The following is a 22,580-nucleotide window of genomic DNA, read 5'->3' on the forward strand; positions in this document are numbered from 1 at the left end:
GTCTGTTTTTTTCTTCTTCTCCTCCTTCCACCAAAAATAGCAGTTCTGGCTTAACCGTGCAGTCTACCATTACCAAGTTTTGCAAAAGCAGAGGGCTATCCCAAACAGTGAGGACGCGAAGCCCATAACCACGGATGGCACGGATAATCTATCAAAGTCACGTTTGCTTTAGATGGTCTAAGTTTCAAAATGACTGGTCGTTCCACGACCAAGGGCCAAAGAAGGCCAGACATGTTTTACCCCCTCGGATTTGAATGCTGGTACTACACACCGTAGCCAAGCATTTGACCTGAGCTTGAGACCATTTTGGACCAATTTGAATTTGGACGAAGACGGCAGGTCACCAAGAATGGCTTTGTAAATGAAAATATGCCAATGTTGCAGCCTGCGAGAGAACCAACCGACTGCAGCATACAACGTGCAGTGATGTGTTCTGAAAGGTCATTTAGTTGTGAATCTCAATGCAGCATGGTACAGGGGATCCAATTTGGCCAAGGTGGAGGAGCAGGCAAACCTATAAATGGTATCACCATAATCCAATTGGGACAGAAAGAGACCAATGACCAGTTTTCTTACGAGCTGAACAAGCAAAACAAGCACCTTTCAATCTGTAGAAGAAACCCAGAGTGAATTTTTTTGCACAAGGAAATATGAAATATGAAATTTGAAATGAAGGTGTTTGTAGCCAAGGTATTTGTAGCGCTCCACCCACTCGATGGTAGTTCCATCGAGAGTGGAGATGGTCACTGGAGCTGAAATAGCTTGTGGAGTGAACATCATAGCTTTAGTTTCTTAGTTTAGACAGTTTTTGGTTTAGACTAGTCATTGGTTAGACCAGTCATTAGTCCTACAACTACAACTTATCTCAAACCCTCACCCTAAACCTAACCTCCCACGGGGCAGCACACCTAAACCTAACATTAACCCATATCTAACCAATGACTAGTCTAAACTAAGTATGTTAAAATAAGTACCTTTATTAACTCTTTAGAAGATTTGGGTCCATTCACTTTGGTTGCTAGTTTCTGCTATGGCAGATTTTTTAATGATTTATTGAAAATTCTCTGTTGTGAACCCAAGACACAAACTGCCACCCACCCCCTGAAATTGTATGTTTTATGTGGACCCCAGGAAGACTACTGCCATGGCACCAGCTAATGTGGATACTTAATAAAATAAAAACTAGACTAGGACTTTGTACATAGCCTACTCCCTACTATATGTATTATTTAACCGTGCAATTAAAATATACAACAATAAAGTTGCAATGTAGGTCCAATCGTTACATTTATTTCACTTTTTGTACCTAGAAAACAGTGGTCTGGTTCTGTAGTGTAGAATGAATTCTCTGGTGGATTGTAAGGCTAGACATTTGAGAGAAGTTTTGTCCACAATGATCACATCCATATGGTTTATCTCTTACAGTGGAACAAGAATACGATTGAGAATAAGATTTGATATTGAGACTTGTTTATTTCTACAGCATAATGTTGATGTGGCATGTTCCACAAAGACAATACAGTAACAGAATCATAATAATAAAGATGTAATGAAGCAGAAAGAAATAATGTAAATAAAATAAAAAAGTGTCTAACAGACACTTTTTTTTCTGCTCTGAAAACTCTTGACCCAGTTAATACAACAAAAAGCAGACCATTTAAACAGAATGTTAAGTTTACTTGCAATGAATCAACACATTAATCAAAAATGGATAATCAATTTACGTGGATGTCCTGATGTCGTGGATGTCCTGTCTCTAAGTTTATGTCTTACTGTTCACACTAAACAGATCATGTGCACTCGTGACATTTTCTGTGGCTTAAGGTATTTAAATCCAGTGTGTACAACCTTGTGAAATTCTACATCATTTGAGCGACTGAAAGCTTTTCCACACACATCACAATGACATGGTTTCTCTCAAGTGTGAATTCTCTGGTGGGTTTTAAGGGTGACCAATTGAGAGAAGTGTTGTCCACACTGATCACATCCATAGGGTTTCTCCCCAGTGTGAATTCTCTGGTGGGTTTTAAGGGTGACCAAATGAGAGAAGTGTTGTCCACACTGATCACATCCATAGGGTTTCTCCCCAGTGTGAATTCTCTGGTGGGTTTTAAGGGTAGACAGTATAGAGAAGTGTTGTCCACACTGATCACACCCATAGGGCTTCTCTCCAGTATGAATTCTCTGGTGGATTTTAAGGTTGGCCAATCTAGCGAAGTGTTGTCCACACTGATCACACCCATACGGTTTCTCTCCAGTATGAATTCTCTGGTGGATTTTAAGGTTGGCCAATTTAGCGAAGTGTTGTCCACACTGATCACATCCATAGGGTTTCTCTCCAGTGTGAATTCCCTGGTGGGTTTTAAGGGTAGACATTCTAGAGAAGTGTTGTCCACACTGATCACACCCATAGGGCTTCTCGCCAGTATGAATTCTCTGGTGGATTTTAAGGGTAGACATTTGAGAGAAGTGTTGTCCACACTGATCACATCCATAGGGTTTCTCTCCAGTGTGAATTCTCTGGTGGCTTTTAAGGCTAGACATTTCAGAGAAGTGTTGTCCACACTGATCACACCCATAGGGCTTCTCGCCAGTATGAATTCTCTGGTGGATTTTAAGGGTAGACATTTGAGAGAAGTGTTGTCCACACTGATCACATCCATAGGGTTTCTCTCCAGTGTGAATTCTCTGGTGGCTTTTAAGGCTAGACATTTCAGAGAAGTGTTGTCCACACTGATCACACCCATAAGGTTTCTCTCCAGTATGAATTCTCTGGTGGATTTTAAGGTTGGCCAATTTAGCGAAGTGTTGTCCACACTGATCACATCCATAGGGTTTCTCTCCAGTGTGAATTCTCTGGTGGGTTTTAAGGGTAGACATTCTAGAGAAGTGTTGTCCACACTGATCACACCCATAGGGCTTCTCGCCAGTATGAATTCTCTGGTGGATTTTAAGGGTAGACATTTGAGAGAAGTGTTGTCCACACTGATCACATCCAAAGGGTTTCTCTCCAGTGTGAATTCTCTGGTGGCTTTTAAGGCTAGACATTTCAGAGAAGTGTTGTCCACACTGATCACACCCATAGGGCTTCTCGCCCGTATGAATTCTCTGGTGGATTTTAAGGGTAGACATTTGAGAGAAGTGTTGTCCACACTGATCACATCCATAGGGTTTCTCTCCAGTGTGAATTCTCTGGTGGCTTTTAAGGCTAGACATTTCAGAGAAGTGTTGTCCACACTGATCACACCCATAGGGCTTCTCGCCAGTATGAATTCTCTGGTGGATTTTAAGGGTAGACATTTGAGAGAAGTGTTGTCCACACTGATCACATCCATAGGGTTTCTCTCCAGTGTGAATTCTCTGGTGTCTTTTCAGGTTGGCCATGTCAGAGAAGTGTTGTCCACACTGATCACACCCATAGGGTTTCTCTCCAGTGTGAGTTCTCTGGTGGATTTTAAGGCAAGGCATATGAGAGAAGTGTTGTCCACACTGATCACATCCATAGGGTTTCTCTCCAGTGTGAATTCTCTGGTGGATTTTAAGGGTAGACATTCTAGAGAAGTGTTGTCCACACTGATCACAGCAGCAGTGTTTTTTCTCTGCCAAGCTTTGTTCATTCACCTCTGGTAGGTCAGGGCAGCCAGACTGATGATGAGATACTGGATTGGAAACAAATAAAGATTGTTGATAGGTAGAAAGACAGCACTTTGTGGACTTAAAAGTAGATGTTGCAAAACAAATCCCTGTCATGTAGCCAACTAATAATTGGTCTTAAAAACACACATTACATTGAAACACAATGTAATATTCAGAATTAATAAAATGACTATTGCCAATATTGAGGGAAAAGAAAACAGAACGTAGGGGTTGAAAGGGGAGGTAGAGTAACATACCAAGCTCTTTGGGTTCCTCCTGTTCAGCAGAAATGTCCTTGGTGGGGTCGAGAGAGTTCATCTTCAGCTGAAGTCTGGGCGGGGTCCAGTCCGATGCGATCAGAAATGATTGATATCCTGGAGAAGTTGCAGAGAATTAGAAATGACACAGACCAACCCTTCTTATACCAGAGTCTGGATGGTGGAGCCACTAACTGCTTTGATATGATTGGCCAAAGAGAACAATATAACTACCTCTCCACTAACCACAGTCTAACATACTGTCCTCCAATGCTCAATTGATCCAAAGTGATAACATTTTATATATATGTGACAGGTGGGACATTAGGACCTGGGAGCCGCCTGCCCAGAGCAGAGCAGAGCGGTAGCTTGACAGAGCCTCTGTTAAAACTCCCGTGAGATCAATGAAGCTCACGTTTGTTCTCGTTCTGTCGTGTGCATGTAGCGTCAGTGCCCAGCAGCACCCGTCGTGTCCGTGTCAATCAATTTACCAAGGTATGTTACAACAAAGGCTTACATATTGTGGTCTGTTGCATTTAGTGTTATTTAGAGGTGTAGATACTTATTGTTGTTGTGCTTCTAGAAACTGTTGGTGCTGTTGTGCGGCTAGGCTGTGCAGAGCAGACTCCACTTGGACCCAGTGTCCACACACATTAACAGAACACAGGTATGAGTCTCACACTCAAATGTGGATTATGGTGGCATGGCAAAGGTAGCCCTTTGGCATGCAACCACCCTATGTCATGCTTTTTAATTCACATATGTATTGTGATGGGGGAATTAATATTGTTTCTGTATTTCATGGTAGAACAATGTCAGACCGGATCCAGACCTGGCTACTGGGTATAAGTCACCTGGCGTAATGGAAGCTGGCTCTTCATCAGCTCGTCCCAGCAGTAAGTCGACGGGCAGCTGGGGTTTCTGACCGAACATCAGTTCGTATGGTGAATGGCCAGTAGACTGATGGACTGTAGTGTTGTAGGCGAACAACAGCTGGGGGAGCATTTGAGGCCACTTTCGCTTCTTGTCCTCCGGGAGGGAGCGTAACAGGTCATGCAGTGTGCGGTTAAACCTCTCACATTGTCCGTTCCCCTCTGGATGGTATGGGGTCGTCCTAGTTTTTGCGATGCCATACAGCTGGCAGAGGCGTTTGAGTAATTCCCCTTCAAAGCTCCGGCCCTGGTCCGAATGGACCCGTTTAGGGACGCCGTAAGTGTAGAACCATTTCTCCGTCAGAATTTTGACTACTGTGTGGGCCTTTTGATCAGACGTTGGATATGCTTGAGTGAATTTAGAGAAGACGTCAGTCACGACCAGGATGTGTTCTCTCCCATCACTGGCTCTCTCCAACGTGGTAAAGTCAATAGCTAGCACTTCTAATGGTTTGGAGGCCATTAGGTGTCCCATAAAGGTTCTCACTGATGGCCGTACTGCTTTGGCAATTACACAACGTTCGCACTCTTTGCACCACCGGTCAATGTCCAAGCGCATGTTGGGCCAGTAACATCTCTCCCGGACAAGGGCTGTTGTCCTCTCTGCTCCCTGATGACCATGGTTGTCATCTAGACTGGTCAGTACCTCAGTTTGTAGTGCTTTTGGTAATAGCAGCTGGTGCACCGTCTGTCGGCCTGGGGGCATCTGTACTTCCCGATACAGTACCTTGTCCTTCTCCCTGATTCTCTTCCATTGACGAGCGAGCTCCAGAACCTGGTCCGATTCCCTTGACCGTTCTACTTTGTTTGGGGGGCGCCGTCTCCTCCAGTAGGTAAGAAATGGTTTGATCACTGGGTCGGTGTCTTGCAGGGCCTGCAGGTCAGCCTTCTCCCGCACTGGAGCTGCGTCCACGGCCATGGTGCTGACAGTGAGCCGTGGTTGCCCCACTGGGCTCTGAATGGAGCTACTGGCTACCTGTGGGGGAACAGAGAAGCCAGGCACAATGGCAGGGGCGGGCTGGGGCACTGGGTTGTCTGGTTGTCTGGAAAGGGCATCAGCATTTCGGTTGGCTGTGCCGGCGCGGTACTTGACCTCAAAGTTGAAACTGGCCAACTGGGATGATCATCGCTGTTCGACAGCTGCCAATTTAGCCGTCTTGAGATAGCTCAGGGGATTGTTATCCGTGTATATAGTAAAGGTCGTCCCTAGGAGGTATTCTCTGAACTTCTCGGTCACGGCCCACTTCAAAGCCAGAAATTCCAATTTCATGGAGCTGTAGTTGGACATGTTTCTCTCTGTTGGTTTTAGTCCCCGACTGGCGAAAGCGATTGGCCTTCGTACGCCATCTTGTTCTTGGGAGAGTACTGCACCAAGGCCCTGGTGACTGGCATCAGTCTCCAAGATGAAGGGCTGCTTAAAAATCGGCATATCCGAGGACAGGGGCAGTGACCAACTTGTTCTTTAGTGTCTGGAATGCCTGTTCGCAGTGTTCACTCCAATGTCCTTCCAACTTGGCACTGACCCTCGACCGTGGCTTCTTGGGGCCTCCCTCCAACTCTCCGACCAGTCGGTGTAGTGGAGCAGCATGCCTGGCAAATCCCTCTACAAACCGCCTATAGTATGAGCAGAAGCCCAGGAAGGAACGAAGCTCAGTCACCGTTGATGGGCGTTTCCACTCTGCCACTGCCCTGGTCTTTTCTGGGTCGGTGGCCACCCCGTCAGAGGAAATTACGTGGCCCAGGTATTTCACCTCCCGCTGGAAGAAGTGGCACTTGGTCATCTTCAGTTTCAGGTTGTGCTGTTGGAGTCGACCCAGGACCATCTCCAACCGCTGCAGATGTTGACTGAAGGTTGTGGAGAAGATCACGATGTCATCCAAGTAAAGTAGTAGTGACTGGAAGCTCTGGTCACCAAAGATGCGCTCCATCAGGTGTTGGAAAGTGCCTGGTGCGTTGCAAAGTCCAAATGGCATTCTGTTGAACTCAAAGAGGCCAAACGGAGTACAGAAAGCCGTCTTCTCTTTGTCTTTCTCTGCCATTGGTACTTGGTTGTAACCGCTTGCTAGGTCGAGGGTTGAGAACCATTTGGCACCTGTAAGGGCATCCAGTGACTCCTCGATGCGTGGCAGGGGGTAGGCATATTTTCTTGTCTTGGCGTTGAGTTGTCTGTAATCAACACACAGCCGTATATCCCCACACTTCTTCTGGACCACCACGATGGGGGAGGAGTAGGGGCTGCAGCTCACTCTCACGATGCCTCGCTGTAGAAGATCTTGTATATGGGCTTTGACCAGGGAGAACTGAGAGGGGGGGAGGCGACGGTACCGCTGGCGTACAGGAGCCTCGTCCATCACTGGGATGTCGTGGTGGATCAAGTTGGTACAGCCCAGCTCCCCATCAAGACTGAATGCGTCTCGATACTTGGTTAACAGGGTCTTAGCTGCTTGTACCTCATCTGGGGTCAGGTCAGGCCATTCCAAGTCGTTCAGACCAGGGAGGGGGGCAGATGGGAGGGGAAATGGGAAAGCGGGCTGCGCTGTCATGGACTGAATGAATACGACCTGCTGGTCAGGGTCCCCAAACTGCTCCTCCACCTGTACAGACTGGGATAGGGAATGTAGATCGACCAGGTGTAGTGTCCTCAGCACAGTTTTGGGTTTCAGCCACTGGTCCTCCTCTCCGACATTCACAATGGGGATGTTGACAGTCCCCCTGGAAACAGCAAGGAGGGCACTGGAAATCAGTAGATTTACAGGGAGGTGGCCTTTCCCATAGGGCAAGGGCTCCAGCATGACACTGTCCAGTGCTGGACCAGGGCCTTGGTTACATGTGGCCTGGATGAACCGTAGGGAGCCTGCTGGTATGCGGATTGCCGGGCCTGGCAGTGCCACTGCTTCCCCCACACGGCCAGTCTGTAGGAGTCGTTCCATTTGTTGGCACTCTGATAGTGCACGCACCCAGTCCTTCCCAGCTTGTTGGACTAGGGGAGAAGAAAAGAGGTTGTTACCATGTTCCCTGAATAGTACAGAATAGCAGCCACTGATTATGTTCATTCCAAGCAGGCCAGGTACAGCAGTTTTCCGACGCATGGAAAGTGGGTCAGGAGGATCTTTTACTACAAGGATGCCCATCTGTGGGAGGACCGTGCCCAGGACTTCAACATCAAGCTCCACATATCCCAAGTATGGGATGTCCAGTCCATTTGCTGCTATTAAGTGAAGCCAGTTACAAGATTTCAGCTGTTCATTAGTTTGGGGCTTAAGGTGTTCCTCAAAGAAGGCCTGTGTTACGGTAGTGACCATTGACCCTGTATCTAGCAAGGACGGCACCCCCACCCCCCCTATGCTGACTGTAACCACTGGGCAACGTCCAATTAGCCTGGATGCTAAACTTGCCTGTTTTGAACCCAAAAAAAACCCCTCCTGCTGCCGGGTTCCCAGCAACATAGGGCGCTAGTTTTCCTGCTGCTCTACTGCATTCACCTGTACCCCCACCCTTTGGCCCTGGCCCCTTGACCCCACCCCACCTGGGAGCCCACTAATGTCAACCCGACAAAATCTTGCGATATGGCCTGCTCTGTTGCACCGCATACATATGGGTTTACCATCCGGCTGAAATTTGTATGCCTTCGGCCTATTACCACTGGGGATGTCCTGGGGATTTACATAGTTATGGGCAGAGGGAGGGGCAGAGGAAGAGGGGCCTAGGTGTTTAAGAATGGCGTCAAGTTGTACCTGCTGTCGGCGTAAACACTCTTTCAAATCTCCCAACTCGTCACTGGGCTCAATAGAAATGGCATTAGTATCAACATCCTCATGGCCAACTCCTGAGGCCTGAGAGTCACAAGAATAGGCTCGAGCCTTTTGTGTACCAATCGGGGGCTCTCGCTTTTCCCATTTGATGGCTGCATTACGTACCTCGGTAAATGACTGGTTAGGGTGTTGCCGAACCAGGTGAGCCAATTCACGCTGTAATTTAGCATCACGTACATTTTCAATGAAAGTGTCACGAATCACTAATTCTGGGTGTGAAACACCACGTGGGTCTTTGCATTTAAGCAGCTCCATCAAATGTAGTAAAGCATGTGAAAATTCACAGATAGATTCATTATCCTGTTGTCTGCGTTGAAAGAACTGTCTCTGTAATGTCACATAGGTCTGATCACAACCAAAATTATTCAGCAATATATAAAAAATTGGCTCGGGATTGGCTCCATCTGCTGCAGAGCCAAATTTAACTTCCCTTTTAGCTTCCCCATCTAAGAGGTCACAGAGGAACGCTGCCCGTTCGGCTGGGGATGTTTGCCGCACAGACAAGGACTTTCGCGCCTCCTCCACCCAATCTTCTACAGTTAAACCATCCTGAATCATAACTCCTGAAAAGCGTGGACATTTCCTCTCTTGGTGCATAAACATACACTCGCTCTGCTGCTGGATTATTACTGAGACCGTTAGCAGCCACCTAGCTAGATGGCCCAGGTAGTGAGACAGGTGTCTCATTACCCCCGTCTTTGAGCCTAGTATTCTCTGCCTGTAGCTGCTTAACAAGTTCAGTCAAAGCCCTGATTTGTTCATCGGACTCAGACATTTTACTCAGATTTTTCCACAGTCCAAAAGCTCAATACCCTGGGTAGAGGTGAAAAACACCACAAGGAATGTCCACAGCGCATGCACAGGGATGGTACTGCAGCTAGAGGGCGGTAGATGTCCTCTTGATCTCCTGGACAACCACTGCTCTTTTCCTCCAACCCTAACCTGTTGCTCTACAATCTCAGTGCCTCCAAAAAAAAAAATTGAAACACAAAAAGCCTCTGTGTCCACTGCCGACTTACGCCAAATGTGACCAGATGGACACTGATGATACTTTTGGAATAAGAACCAAAGTTCATAGACTAGAACTACGCCACTCTCAATGGGTGAGAGACCCGTATTCAGTATTTACTCTTGTAACCAAAATCCCCATGCAAGGTACTTTATAGACGACAGAGGCTTTTCTGTGTACAATCACTAGATCAACTTTTATTCACAATTTCACATAATACAGATAGCAAAACCTTCATAAGTGTTGTATTTCAATTACTTGACCGGAGGGACAATATAGCACTTCTCATAATATAACACTGCAAACTGTTAAGATAAGATATAAATCACTGCAAACTGTTACGAGAATAAGATATAAATCACTGCAACTGTTATGAGAATAAGATATAAATCACTGCAACTATCATGGCACTGCGACTTATGTTGCGCACACAAAACACTTGCCGACTGTTAGTCAAAAGGTAAAATCACACTAGAAGTGGGGAAGGGGGGTAACAACGGTCGTTCAGTAAAAGATACAGTAAAAGGGGGTTTCTTTCAATAATGTTATAAAATACTGGAGGCACTGTAGAGCATGGAAACAATTAAAAACAAAATAAAACTGAGGAAAAGAGCAATGGCTGTCTGCTGACCACTCTGTGTCACCAGTTCAGCCTGCAATATACAACAGAGCAATTAGACACTGAGCACCCATCATAAGAACCAATTATAATATAACCATATACTGGCAAGCCTAACTTCCTACGTCCTAGGCCCAAGGCACTTATACCCAGTAGGCAGGATTCAGGCTAGCCAGGTCTGGATCCGGTCTGACATTGTTCTACCATGAAATACAGAAACAATATTAATTCCCCCATCACAATACATATGTGAATTAAAAAGCATGACATAGGGTGGTTGCATGCCAAAGGGCTACCTTTGGCATGCCACCATAATCCACATTTGAGTGTGAGACTCATACCCGTGTTCTGTTAATGTGTGTGGACACTGGGTCCAAGTGGAGTCTGCTCTGCACAGCCTAGCCGCACAACAGCACCAACAGTTTCAAGCACAACAACAATAAGTATCTACACCTCTAAATAACACTAAATGCAACAGACCACAATATGTAAGCCTTTGTTGTAACATACCTTGGTAAATTGATTGACACGGACACAACGGGTGCTGCTGGGCACTGACGCTACATGCACACGACAGAACGAGAACAAACGTGAGCTTCATTGATCTCACGGGAGTTTTAACAGAGGCACTGTCAAGCTACCGCTCTGCTCTGCTCTTTGCAGGCGGCTCCCAGGTCCTAATGTCCCACCTGTCACATACACCTTTGGCATGCAACCATAATCCACATTTGAGTGTGAGACTCATACCTGTGTTCTGTTAATGTGTGTGGACACTGGGTCCAAGTGGAGTCTGCTCTGCACAGCCTAGCCGCACAACAGCACCAACAGTTTCTAGAAGCACAACAACAATAAGTATCTACACCTCTAAATAACACTAAATGCAACAGACCACAATATGTAAGCCTTTGTTGTAACATACCTTGGTAAATTGATTGACACGGACAAGACGGGTGCTGCTGGGCACTGACGCTACATGCACACGACAGAACGAGAACAAACGTGAGCTTCATTGATCTCACGGGAGTTTTAACAGAGGCTCTGTCAAGCTACCGCTCTGCTCTGCTCTGGGCAGGCGGCTCCCAGGTCCTAATGTCCCACCTGTCACATATACATACACACAAAGGCAAACTACAATGTTGTCTTGTCCATACTGTGCTACAACAACAATGACAATTATATAAATTCAATTAAAAATAAAAACAAAGCATTTAAGTAGTGTCAACTTCAGTACAGCAAAATTAGGGCAAGGACATAAAGGTATCTACTAAAGGGCATGTCATGTTACTGACTGAAATTGCCATGAACAAAGGCATAGATAAAAAACAACTCTTGCCTTTGAATATTTATTAAAAATAAAGAAAAAACACAATTAATTTATAAAGTCATGCCATTTTTTTCAAGACACAAACTGCCACCCATCCCCTGAAAATTCTCCATAAACACTTCATAAATAGTACACCAACACCAGCTTTTGACATTTAATACAATTTTGTAATTGTATTTGTATGTTTTATTTGGACCCCAGGAAGACTACTGCCATGGCACCAGCTAATGTGGATCCTAAAATCAAATCAAATCTAGACTTTGTACATAGCCTATTCCCTACTGTATGTATTACTTAACAGTGCAATTACAAAATAAAAAATAAAGTTGCAATGTACGTCCAATCGTTTATTCATTCATTTATTTCGCTTTTTGTACCTAGAAAACACTGGTCTGGTTCTGTAGTGTAGAGGACTGGTGTTGTTTTGTAGAGAACAGCCATCCGTCTTCATAGATCTGTCCAGACTTTGCATTTCAATACATCCTAGGTGTCGATGGGCCGGTTCACTATTTGCATCCTGGGTGATCAAAAGTGCCATATCATAATACAGGTGTAAATGTCCTCTAAGAGTAGGACAATCATCTCCACCTCTAATAGGGGAAAGAAAGGATGTCATTGTCCAATCTACTTAAACCTTTTGTTCTGTAAGCATGTCATTACTAAAACGTATAGACTAAAGTAGCTTCTGAAACACAGACTCCATCAACAAAGTGACACATTTATTTTGCAAACAGGAATTTCACTTTATGGACTTTGAAGTCTCATAAAGGAATGGGAAATCAATCTGACTTTGAAGTAAAACATGAACCACTATATATCATTGCTGTTCTGCAGGTCCTGCAGTTATTTACATGTAGAATGAAGCTTAAAGAGAAGTCCACGTAACAATGTTTAACGCATTCAATACTGTTCAGATCGCAGTACAGTATCTCACTGTGCCCCCATGTTGAAGATAGTGCTTTTGATTGTTACCGTATTTATATAAAAGTGTAGAGAGACAGAAAACTGAGGCAGAGATCCAGGGAGACATGTGAGAAATTACACCGGACACCTACTGTGCTTTTATTAAGGGACCAAGTCCTAAGTGACTTCTTGGTATTGTATTAGTCTGTTTTTTTCTTCTTCTCCTCCTTCCACCAAAAATAGCAGTTCTGGCTTAACCGTGCAGTCTGCTTTTGCAAAACTTGGTAATGGTAGAGGGCTATCCCAAACAGTGAGGACGCGAAGATGGTCTACGTTTCAAAATGACCTCAACTCTCCCATCTCTCTCGGTAACTATTCATCAGAACCGTCTATCTGACATAACAGACGATGATAAATATAATGATGAAATCAGTCACATAATAATATATGACATAATATGACAACATCAACCACAGACTACAAACTCTACATGGCAGTCTTGTCTGTAGTAGCCAGTGTCTTAACCCATTGAGACCTGAGACCAGATTCTACAAATGTCTTCTAAATCATGCATGGGCAACTGGCGGCCAGGGGGCCACATGCGGCCCTCACCTTCACTTATTGTGGTCGCCAAATCAGTTACATTTCGAAACATGACCGCTTTAATTACTTCAGGTAGCTGAATGACTGGTATTATAATTGTATTGTCCTTGTATTTGCATTTAAGTTCATAAAGTTATAACTAGTATAAAGTATAACTAAATGCATTTGAAATAAAAGCAAAAATAGCTCAAAACGTGCCGCAGTGTGATGTGTTTTGAGCTTGTAGATCTGCTATTTTTTTGCTACGACAGAAATATGCATGTGGCCCTCTGGAGTGAGCGTGGAAATATAGTGGCTCTCTCCATCTTCAAAGTTGCCCACCCCTGTTCTAAATCATGACCGTTTAAAAAAAGAATCTGTGGTTCTCAACTATTTCATGTGAAGGACCACAGAAATGATATGTAATTGGCCGTCGACCCCCATGTGAAAATACTGTATGTTGTTCCAGGCAGGGCCCCCCAGAAGCAAAGATATTAGTTAAAAAACGTTTGATGTGAAAGAATAATAGTCAAAGATTTCATGATTTTTCAAACATTGCAGATCTACAAGATTATATTGCAGCACTCTGTACCGTGCTATGAGCTTGTAGATCTGCTATTTTTCAACAGCTAAAGTTTAAAATAATGGTTAAAGTGGTTAAAAGCTAAAGCGACACAGATCTTAGTGTCTCAATTGTGGTGGTCTGCTGGGGGTCAACATCAACACAAGGAGAGGGACATTTATATTAACATACTGAACAAACTAGTAAGTAAGGAAGGATAGCTCTGTAGTTGGACTTAAACTGAACAATCTGGAGGTGGTGATGGACGGTGGGGTGAGGAAGATGGAAGATATCCTTCCCCTGCTGAACAGTGGAGACAGGGAGGTGTATCAAGCATGCTCTACTATAAAATACAATGATGCATCAACCATCAATCCCCCAGCATGCTGAAATGGAGGCCACTTGGAGGAGAGAGACAAGGAGAATGTGGTCCAAAGGGGAGCAGTCAGAGAAGTAAAAGTCGATCCGTCAATAATATGGAGGTGGAGAGTCCACCATGAGGAATAAAGGGGCAGTCCGTAGAGAGAAATGGGTCAGGAGAATCCGAAAATAGATGAATATAGAGGGAGAGAATGGAAGAGATAGTGTGAGGCTCAATTCACTGTAAAACGTTTCATTTTGAGAAATGAGAACTTGGCACACGGCAATCCACAATACATGCCATTGTTAAGCTGTATAAAGGATGGGCATTAAATACGATAACACTGTAATGACAGCATTTTCTACACACACAATGCTGGAATTGCCTTTGTTATCACTCTGGTTTGGGGTATGAGTTCCGCTTCCCTGGATGCTTGGCTGGCACAATGAGTCTGATGGCCTCCATCCAAACCAAGCAGGTTCAGGTCTTTTATCCAGAAACATTGAACTAAAAATACAGTCGTGCAATAGGCTGCCATGTGATGTTCAGAAAGTTCTATTTTTAACGACAAACATTTCATAACCATTCATCCTCACTACTAATTGGTTTTTTTTCTCACATTATCCAATTACTTCAACTGGTGTAATTAATTGCAACAGTGATGTTTTCTTTTATATTGCTGTAATTTAAAAAAAAAAAAGGTTTCTATATCAGTGGAGCTCAAACCCTTTCATGTCAAGGACCCCCAGAATGATCTGTATTTGGCCACATGTGAAAATATTTTGTTCCAGTGACCCCCCCCCCCTTAGAAGCAAATATTTGAGTTAAAAAAAGCAGATCTACAAGCTTGTATAAAATGGTAAATGGTGCATTTAACCAAGGCGCTTTACAATAGATTGTGCATTACATTCACCCATTCACACACACATTCATACACTGATTGCGGCGGAAGCCATGCAAGGTACCAACCAGCACATCAGGGGCAAATTGGGGTTCAGTGTCTTGCCCAAGGACACTTCGACATGTAGCCAGGAGGAGCCGGGATTCGAACCGCCGACCCATGGATCATTGGACGACCTGCACTACCTCTTGAGCCACAGTCGCCCTCACAGTCGCCCTCATCTATATATATCTGCTATAATATAACAGTATAAGTATAAAATAATTGTTAATCTTGTTAAACGCTAAGGTGACACAGATGCGTTCCAGGTCTTAATGGCTTAACTGTGATTTACCTTGAGATGCCAAGTCAAAACAACTCTTGTTGAGTGCTAATGAATTTGTCCATTGTTTTACCAATGCATTAGACAGGAGGTAACAAGCTCATTACATACATATGGCAATGAAATAAGCTACCTCTGAAAGGTTTTCACAGCCCACTCCTTTTTTTCAAGGTTGTTAAGCCCTGATGCGCCTGTGTGCGTTTTTTCACTCCCTTTGGCTTAGCTTTCGAGGAAATAGGATAACGTGGAGAATCGATTTACACGCGTTGCCTGTTGGGCAGAAAGCAGGCGGTGTTAATGCTCATACCTTCTGCCAACACATGGGATATATAATACCTTGGAGGTAAATAAATAAATAAATAAAGTAGGATGAATTGAGGACACGGGTCACGGAATTAGATCCACTAACCAAATGGATTACTTGGTCTGAAGGAAAACGTCAAAATGATTACAGCTTGACGGACGAATGGACGGACAGACAGACGAACGAACGTACATATTTATAACATTTGTGTCCTACAGACACTGACGATCGGACGTATGTATCTTTATTATGTTAATGGCTCTGAGCTATGCGCCACAACAGTGTTGATTTTGTCAAACTATGACGAAAGATGTTTGTTGACTACCTTTTTTCACTGACTAAATGGAAACTACATTAAAACTAAGCTATCGTGACTAAAACTAAGACTAAATATACTGACAATTTCGTCAACAAATAAAACTAGACTAAAATGTTAGGAAGGGACTAGTGGACAAGAGATCCAGTAGTAAGTAAAAGACACAAGTCATACATTACACTTGGTTGCATGCTGAAAATAGCAGATCTACAAGCTACGAGCTTGTAGATCTGCTATGTTCAGCAAGTGTAAAATCAGTCATTACGACGGCATCAAGGCCCTACGTTTTAGTCGACTGTTATGATATTTAGTCGACTAAAACTAGACTAACACTAAAACATTCCAGATGACTAAAATGTGACAAAAACTATTCAAGAGACTATGACTAAAAATAAAATCTAAAATTACTGCCCAAATCATCACTGCGCCACCAATAAGACAGATAAGACAGACACACCCAAGAGTGCACATATTGGGCGCAATACATTTGGTACTAACACAACAATACAATATGTTACTAACAAAACATGGGTGCTGCTGGGCAAGACAATGACAACTGTGTTAGTTGTTAACTAGCAATGAAACTTGCGCTGTGCTTTGCACCATTTGGCACTGGGCATATGATAGGTCCCTCAAGTCTTGTTTACTTCAAACTTCTACACAATTAATAACAACAACAAACTTAATACATTATGAAACAACATACTGAGTACAATAGTACATATGTACCGATTTGCATGATGTTTGGAAAAAATCTGTTGTAATATAAAAAACAAATTGGCCTCCTGGTGGGGCTATAAAAAGCTGATCTGACAAAGAGTTGAGGTTTTTCCTTGGCCTGTAGGTAGTGTGTGCAAAGTTTCACGTCAGCATTTTGTTCAAAATGGACTGGAATATGAAAAATCAGAGTGAGGTCTTGTCCACATGACTAGAGATACTGTGTACTGATTTGCGTGATGTTTGGACAAAATCTGTATGGAGTAATATAAAAAAATGTCTCCTGGTGGTGCTACAACAGGCCGATGTGAAAAAATTAGCTGAGATTAGCTGTTCACAGGCGGACAGGAGGCAAAAACATAATCTCGGCCACACCCCTGGCCTAAAGTTACACAAATCTTTGACACATCAGATTTCTCCAGGTGAAAGACGTGACAGAAATCACATCCCCAGGCATCATGCTACCCCAGAACGCAATAAGGCTCTTCCATTTGATAAAAGACCTTGTACCTGACAAGCTGTCAACATTGGCGTAAACATAGAAACCACAATGATAAAAAGAACAAGAACTAATTAAATCATCAACCAATGAATCATAGTCTAATGCACTAATGAATTACAGGGGGGAAAAATATCCTTATGCAATTATATTGCAATTATAATATAATGACTCCCATTTGGGAGGACACAATCTTGCTCTGTGAACACAACAGCTTTTGTTTACAGTGATGCTGTAAAAAGAGTCAAATACAGAACAATTACTTAATTGAGACAATGACAATGAGAATGGCAGCTCCGACACCAATATCTGATACCAATATCAGTATCAGAAGTGCTTCTGATGCTACCCAAATGCTTCTGTCGATATCAGCTACAACGAATACTGTAGCCTTTTACAAGCATGGATTCCAAAATCACATCGAAGCGAAACACGACTGTTATGTAATTTCAACCCAATACGGTGGTGTATGACCAAACAAAATGGCCACTGTGTGAATATGGTCCATGAAAGAACTATAAAATAATATATTTTACCTGGACCAAAGGTATTACGATGCAACACGTGTATATCTGTTAAAATATAAAATAGGTCAGATTATGTGTTTTGTTTGTTTGTTGCTGATTACTTTGGCAGAGATTAAAATAGGGTGCATTTTGCTCCCTTCTTTGTATCATCTCTTCTTTTCTCTAGATAACCAAGAATTCTAATAATGTTCTTGTTGTTTTTTTGTTTTATATACTGCAATTATGTCTTCTGGATATTCTATATCTCTTGTACAATGTTTCATTGTGATTTACATATGTAGAGGCCTCGTATAAGATGTTTCATTGTGATTTACATAGGTAGAGGCCTCGTATAAGATGTTTCATTGTGTTTTACATAGGTAGAGGCCTCGTATAAGATGTTTCATTGTGTTTTACATAGGTAGAGGCCTCGTATAAGATGTTTTATTGTGATTTACATAGGTAGAGGCCTCGTATAAGATGTTTCATTGTGATTTACATAGGTAGAGGCCTCGTATAAGATGTTTCATTGTGTTTTACATAGGTAGAGGCCTCGTATAAGATGTTTCATTGTGTTTTGCATAGGTAGAGGCCTCGTATAAGATGTTTCATTGTGATTTACATAGGTAGAGGCCTCGTATAAGGTGTTTCATTGTGATTTACATAGGTAGAGGCCTCGTATAAGATGTTTCATTGTGATTTACATAGGTAGAGGCCTCGTATAAGATGTTTCATTGTGATTTACATAGGTAGAGGCCTCGTATAAGATGTTTCATTGTGATTTACATAGGTAGAGGCCTCGTATAAGCCCCTTGGGCTTTTTTGCCTCAGCCTAGCACTTTACCCTTCTTATATTTATATGTTCACTGTGTTGTTGTTTTTTGAGTGGTGTAAACCACTCCTACAACTGGCTTTGTTAGTTTACATGTCTGTCTGTCTGTGCTCAAAAAATGAGCACGGTTGCTATGGTCACCCAGTTCACACGGGTGTGATTTCATTACGTCAGACATTACGTCAGACCACAGCTGATCAGTCTATATAAGACCTTACACCACTCAGTTCACACGGGTGTGATTTTTTATACTGTGCTGAATAAATAAAATACAACGAAGTTTATAGTTAAGGGACGCAATAAAACAACGGCCATCCACGGGATGCACTACTGTACTGTTATTCTAGTTTATTTTGCAAGCTTTAGTTATAATAATCATTTCTTCTTCCGTTTTCTACATGAATAAAACCACATTATAACCATCAAAAATGAAATTGGAGTAAAATGCTGCAATTTGTAAAAATGGCAAAATAAAATATGACTCCTAATGTCGTTGAAGTGGGACTCATTACATTGAAAACCTATTTACATCACTGCATCACAATTTAGGCATTTAGCTTAATCCAGAGTGATTTACAGTAAGCAAGAACAACACATGGTAATTGATGGTCTACGATCAAAACCAGGATCGGACCTAAAAAAAATAAAAAATGAAAGGGCTCTAGCTTCAAGTAACTGTGACAATAGTATAGTTTAATGTCCTGCCAGTTCTTGCAGGAATTGCCCCGGCCGGCCTCCGACGAGAGGCTGCTACCATCAAGCTAGCAAGGAAAGCCAAAATACACGACTGGCACATCCTACACAACACTACAGTGGAAATAGAGCCTCCACACAGACTCAAGTCCCGCCACCCTTACAACAAGGCGGCACAAGAGTTGTTGTTGTTCCTCCATCCCGGAGGACTCATCCACCAGTGCATGGCTGGCGGCATCTTGTATTGGAAGCAGGAGTAGGAGTCTGCTGGGCCCTCCCGTATGCACCACTACATCTTTGACCCGGGTGATGGTGTTGAAGGAGAGGACCTATTAGTCCTGTACCTGCCTGTAGACCTTCTCGCAATTTGGTGTTGGGGGAATTTCTCACTTGAAATGAGTCAATGGGTCCCTAGACATGAAAAATCAACGAGTTGCTCGTCCGCCATAGTGCCACGAATGGCGCAATGGCCACATCAAATATGGCCGCCATCGGCTATGATGAAAATACAACTTTTTTGTTTCTGGGTGTATTTGCACATGTAATACCTCCATTCTGACTAATTGAGGTGTGTGGAATTCATTTCTGATACTATTTTAACCATTGTGGGTGATATTGACCTTGAAAGGTCATGGTCAAGGTCATTTTGAAATTCCGAAGACCTTGGCCATAACCTGGCCATTGTTAGGAGTAAGAACAGGTGCAATAAGTCTAATGCAACTAATTGTGACATTTTAAATTCATTTCTGATACTATTTTGACCATTAAGGATCATCTTGACATTGAGATATCAATATAAATGGTTTTATTCAATAATTCAATTCCGATTTCTGTCATTACTGTCACTTTTATTGTATTATTGTATATTGTAAGACATGAACCTAAAAATATAACAATTATAAATGTCCCCCATAAAATCTAAACAAAATCAAACAGTGCACCAAGTTAGTGTGATGGGTTTTTACTTTTTACATGAGGGGTTTTCCATGGCAAAATATTATGCATGGAACTCCATCAGCACAGCAGCCACATCGTCAAGTGTCACTTCCCTGCACACTTGCATACTGTGAGCAAACTGGGTGGTAAGGGCTTCAGACATTTTGATGGCAGGAGTGTACCAAAGTGCTCCTCCCATCCATGTTCCATTGGCTCTAGTCTTGACTTGGGTTCCTTTGCTGTCTCAAGCAGGTGGCAAGCCCTATGCACCAGAAAGCACCTTGTTGGATGTGACCTCTGATCACACTACGTGTGGGAGGGAGAGCATCAATTTCAGCACTGGCACTGGTATAGCTTTCCACCCTGAGGTCATCAAATGTCTCAGCAGTTGTACTTGACCTGGCCCCCGTCCAGACACGCACCAAGTACTTCTCTGCCAATGCTGCATCTTGTTCTGTAAAGGTGTCAGTTAGTTAAATATTTTACTGGGTCAGAAGCCATAGCTGCATGTTTGGTCCCCACTCCCCACCTTGCTCATGCAGTCTTCTCCAGTCAGGCTATGTGCCTTGATCACTGTTTTTGCTAGTGGTGGTCCAAGACGAGAGACTGCTTGATGCAGTGGAAGCATGCACAGCTTCTCACCAGTGCAATACTGCTGCCAGATCTCCTTCAACCCCAGTGATTGGACGTATGGGGTGTAGTGTAGCAGTAACAGGTGTCTGTATGACAACTCTCTTGCTCTGCTTCACTCGAACAGCCCACTCCACATGCACCACAAATCTGGTGTCAGCCTCCTCAATCCAGTTCAAGAGGTCTGGGAACTCTTGCTGGGAGCACCTCATCATCACAGACAACAAAGCTGACAATGATGGTAGCATTGCCAAATTTGCCATAGACTTGATGGCACACCATATCCCGAACTAGCAGCTGGAGATTCCGTTTGTTTTCCTCAGACACCCAGAATTTGTCAAGTTGCTGAGGGATAGTCTCTGTTCATGCCAACAATGTCGATTCCTGTTCTTGAATCTGTGCGCCGCATGCGCACCCCTTCCTTTAGAGACATCTCAATGTAAGAATCGAGTATGATATGGATGAACTCTGGGATGATGTTGACCTGATGATGGTATTGAAGACAGCACCTAAAGTAGGGAATTGTGCTAGTGGCATCTGCTGCATCTTCGCCATGAAGTCTACTACAACATGAGTGGCAAGAGTAGACTTTGGACTCCATTGGGTGAGGTCAAGTTCAGGCTCAATCTCACTGGCAGGTTTTGACTTGTCGACATGAGCTGGAAGGTCACCATCAAGCAGCGGAAATGCTGAGAGCACATCATGAATAAGTATCTCCTGGATATTCATGCCCCGCTCCTTAGCAATGTCCATACTCCTATGTGCCTCGGCCATGTATTTGGACGAAACTAACTTCTACTCCTTCAGAATGGTTGTTGGTGTCTTCTGTGGTTGCTCGTTGAAATGAGGTATCTTCCGCTTTGGTATGGTTGTGCTCAATGTCTTGGTCTTCCCAACTAACATTTCCTGTCTGTATGAGCAGTACACACACTCCCCATTTTTAGACAGTTTAGCAAGTGTGCAGCGACCCCTCGGTCAACAGCCTGCTTTGTGAGCAGATTGTGCAGTGTCACAGGCACATTGACCGCTATCGAGTATGGATTCTGACGCTCTAGCACAAAGTCCATCAGCTTCGCCACATTACGATTGAATGTAAGGCTCAGTGCATGTGGGAGATGGCATTCTGTGTCTTTCATGGTGTGGTTGTTGGTGAGAATGTTGAGGACATTGGTGATTGACCCAATCTTGTGGAACAAGAGCTCAAATTCTGCCACAGAATTTGCATTGTGTGTGGCTCCTACTACATAGTAGTCTGCTCGACCTTCATGTCACCTCCTACAGCGCAGAACCAGCCTGGGTGATCCTGAACAACTCAATGGCCTACAGAGAATGGCCTTGTGGTTAGAGTGTCCGCCCTGAAACTGGGAGGTCGGGGTTCGATCCCTGGGCCTGGTCATACCAAAGACTGTAAAAATGGGACCCAATGCCTCCCTGCTTGACACTCAGCATCAAAGGGTTGGATTGGGGGGTCAAATCTACTAATCAAATGATTCCCGAGCGCGGGAATTTGACCCAAGAGATGGGTCAAATGCGGAGAACAAATTTTACTGCGGTATCGTGTGTGACAAATCGTACGACTTTGACTTTGACTTTGACTTTGAGAAGCGCCGGTAGAGCTCAGGATGTGTGAACTCTAGAACCTTTATTTGTTCAAGATACCATGAGCCATGCCAGGTACTTTATGCAGTCACATTCTGCAAAGATTGACATAGAGTCGTTGATAGTAGCCACATGTAGATTCCAGTTTCCATCTCTTTTGGAGACTACAGCATTCTTGATGATCTTGATGATCCAGCCAAACTCCAAAGAATTGGCATGCCGATGTGGCTGCCGTGCTGCTGGAGTCTCATGCATGTAAAACCCATCACACTAACTGGCATGCACACAATTGTGCACTTTGAGTAAAAGTGTTATTTAATTTTGTGTT

At 43.6% G+C, this 22,580-nt stretch overlaps 1 protein-coding gene across 1 annotated transcript; it reads right to left on the reverse strand.

Moving 5' to 3' along the window:
* Window positions 1–1,467: 1,467 nt before the first annotated feature.
* Window positions 1,468–11,275, reverse strand: LOC306932945 (uncharacterized protein; the record flags this gene model as incomplete). The annotated part of the gene is made up of 3 exons (XM_079514917.1): window positions 1,468–3,659; window positions 3,894–4,010; window positions 11,185–11,275. 3 exons carry the CDS (start codon window positions 11,273–11,275, stop codon window positions 1,918–1,920), a joined length of 1,950 nt encoding a protein of 649 aa, XP_079371043.1. The 3' UTR covers window positions 1,468–1,917.
* Window positions 11,276–22,580: the final 11,305 nt, after the last annotated feature.

Source organism: Electrona antarctica (assembly GCF_951216825.1).
Source record: "Electrona antarctica genome assembly, chromosome: 11".
NCBI classification, from domain to species: Eukaryota; Metazoa; Chordata; class Actinopteri; order Myctophiformes; family Myctophidae; genus Electrona; species Electrona antarctica.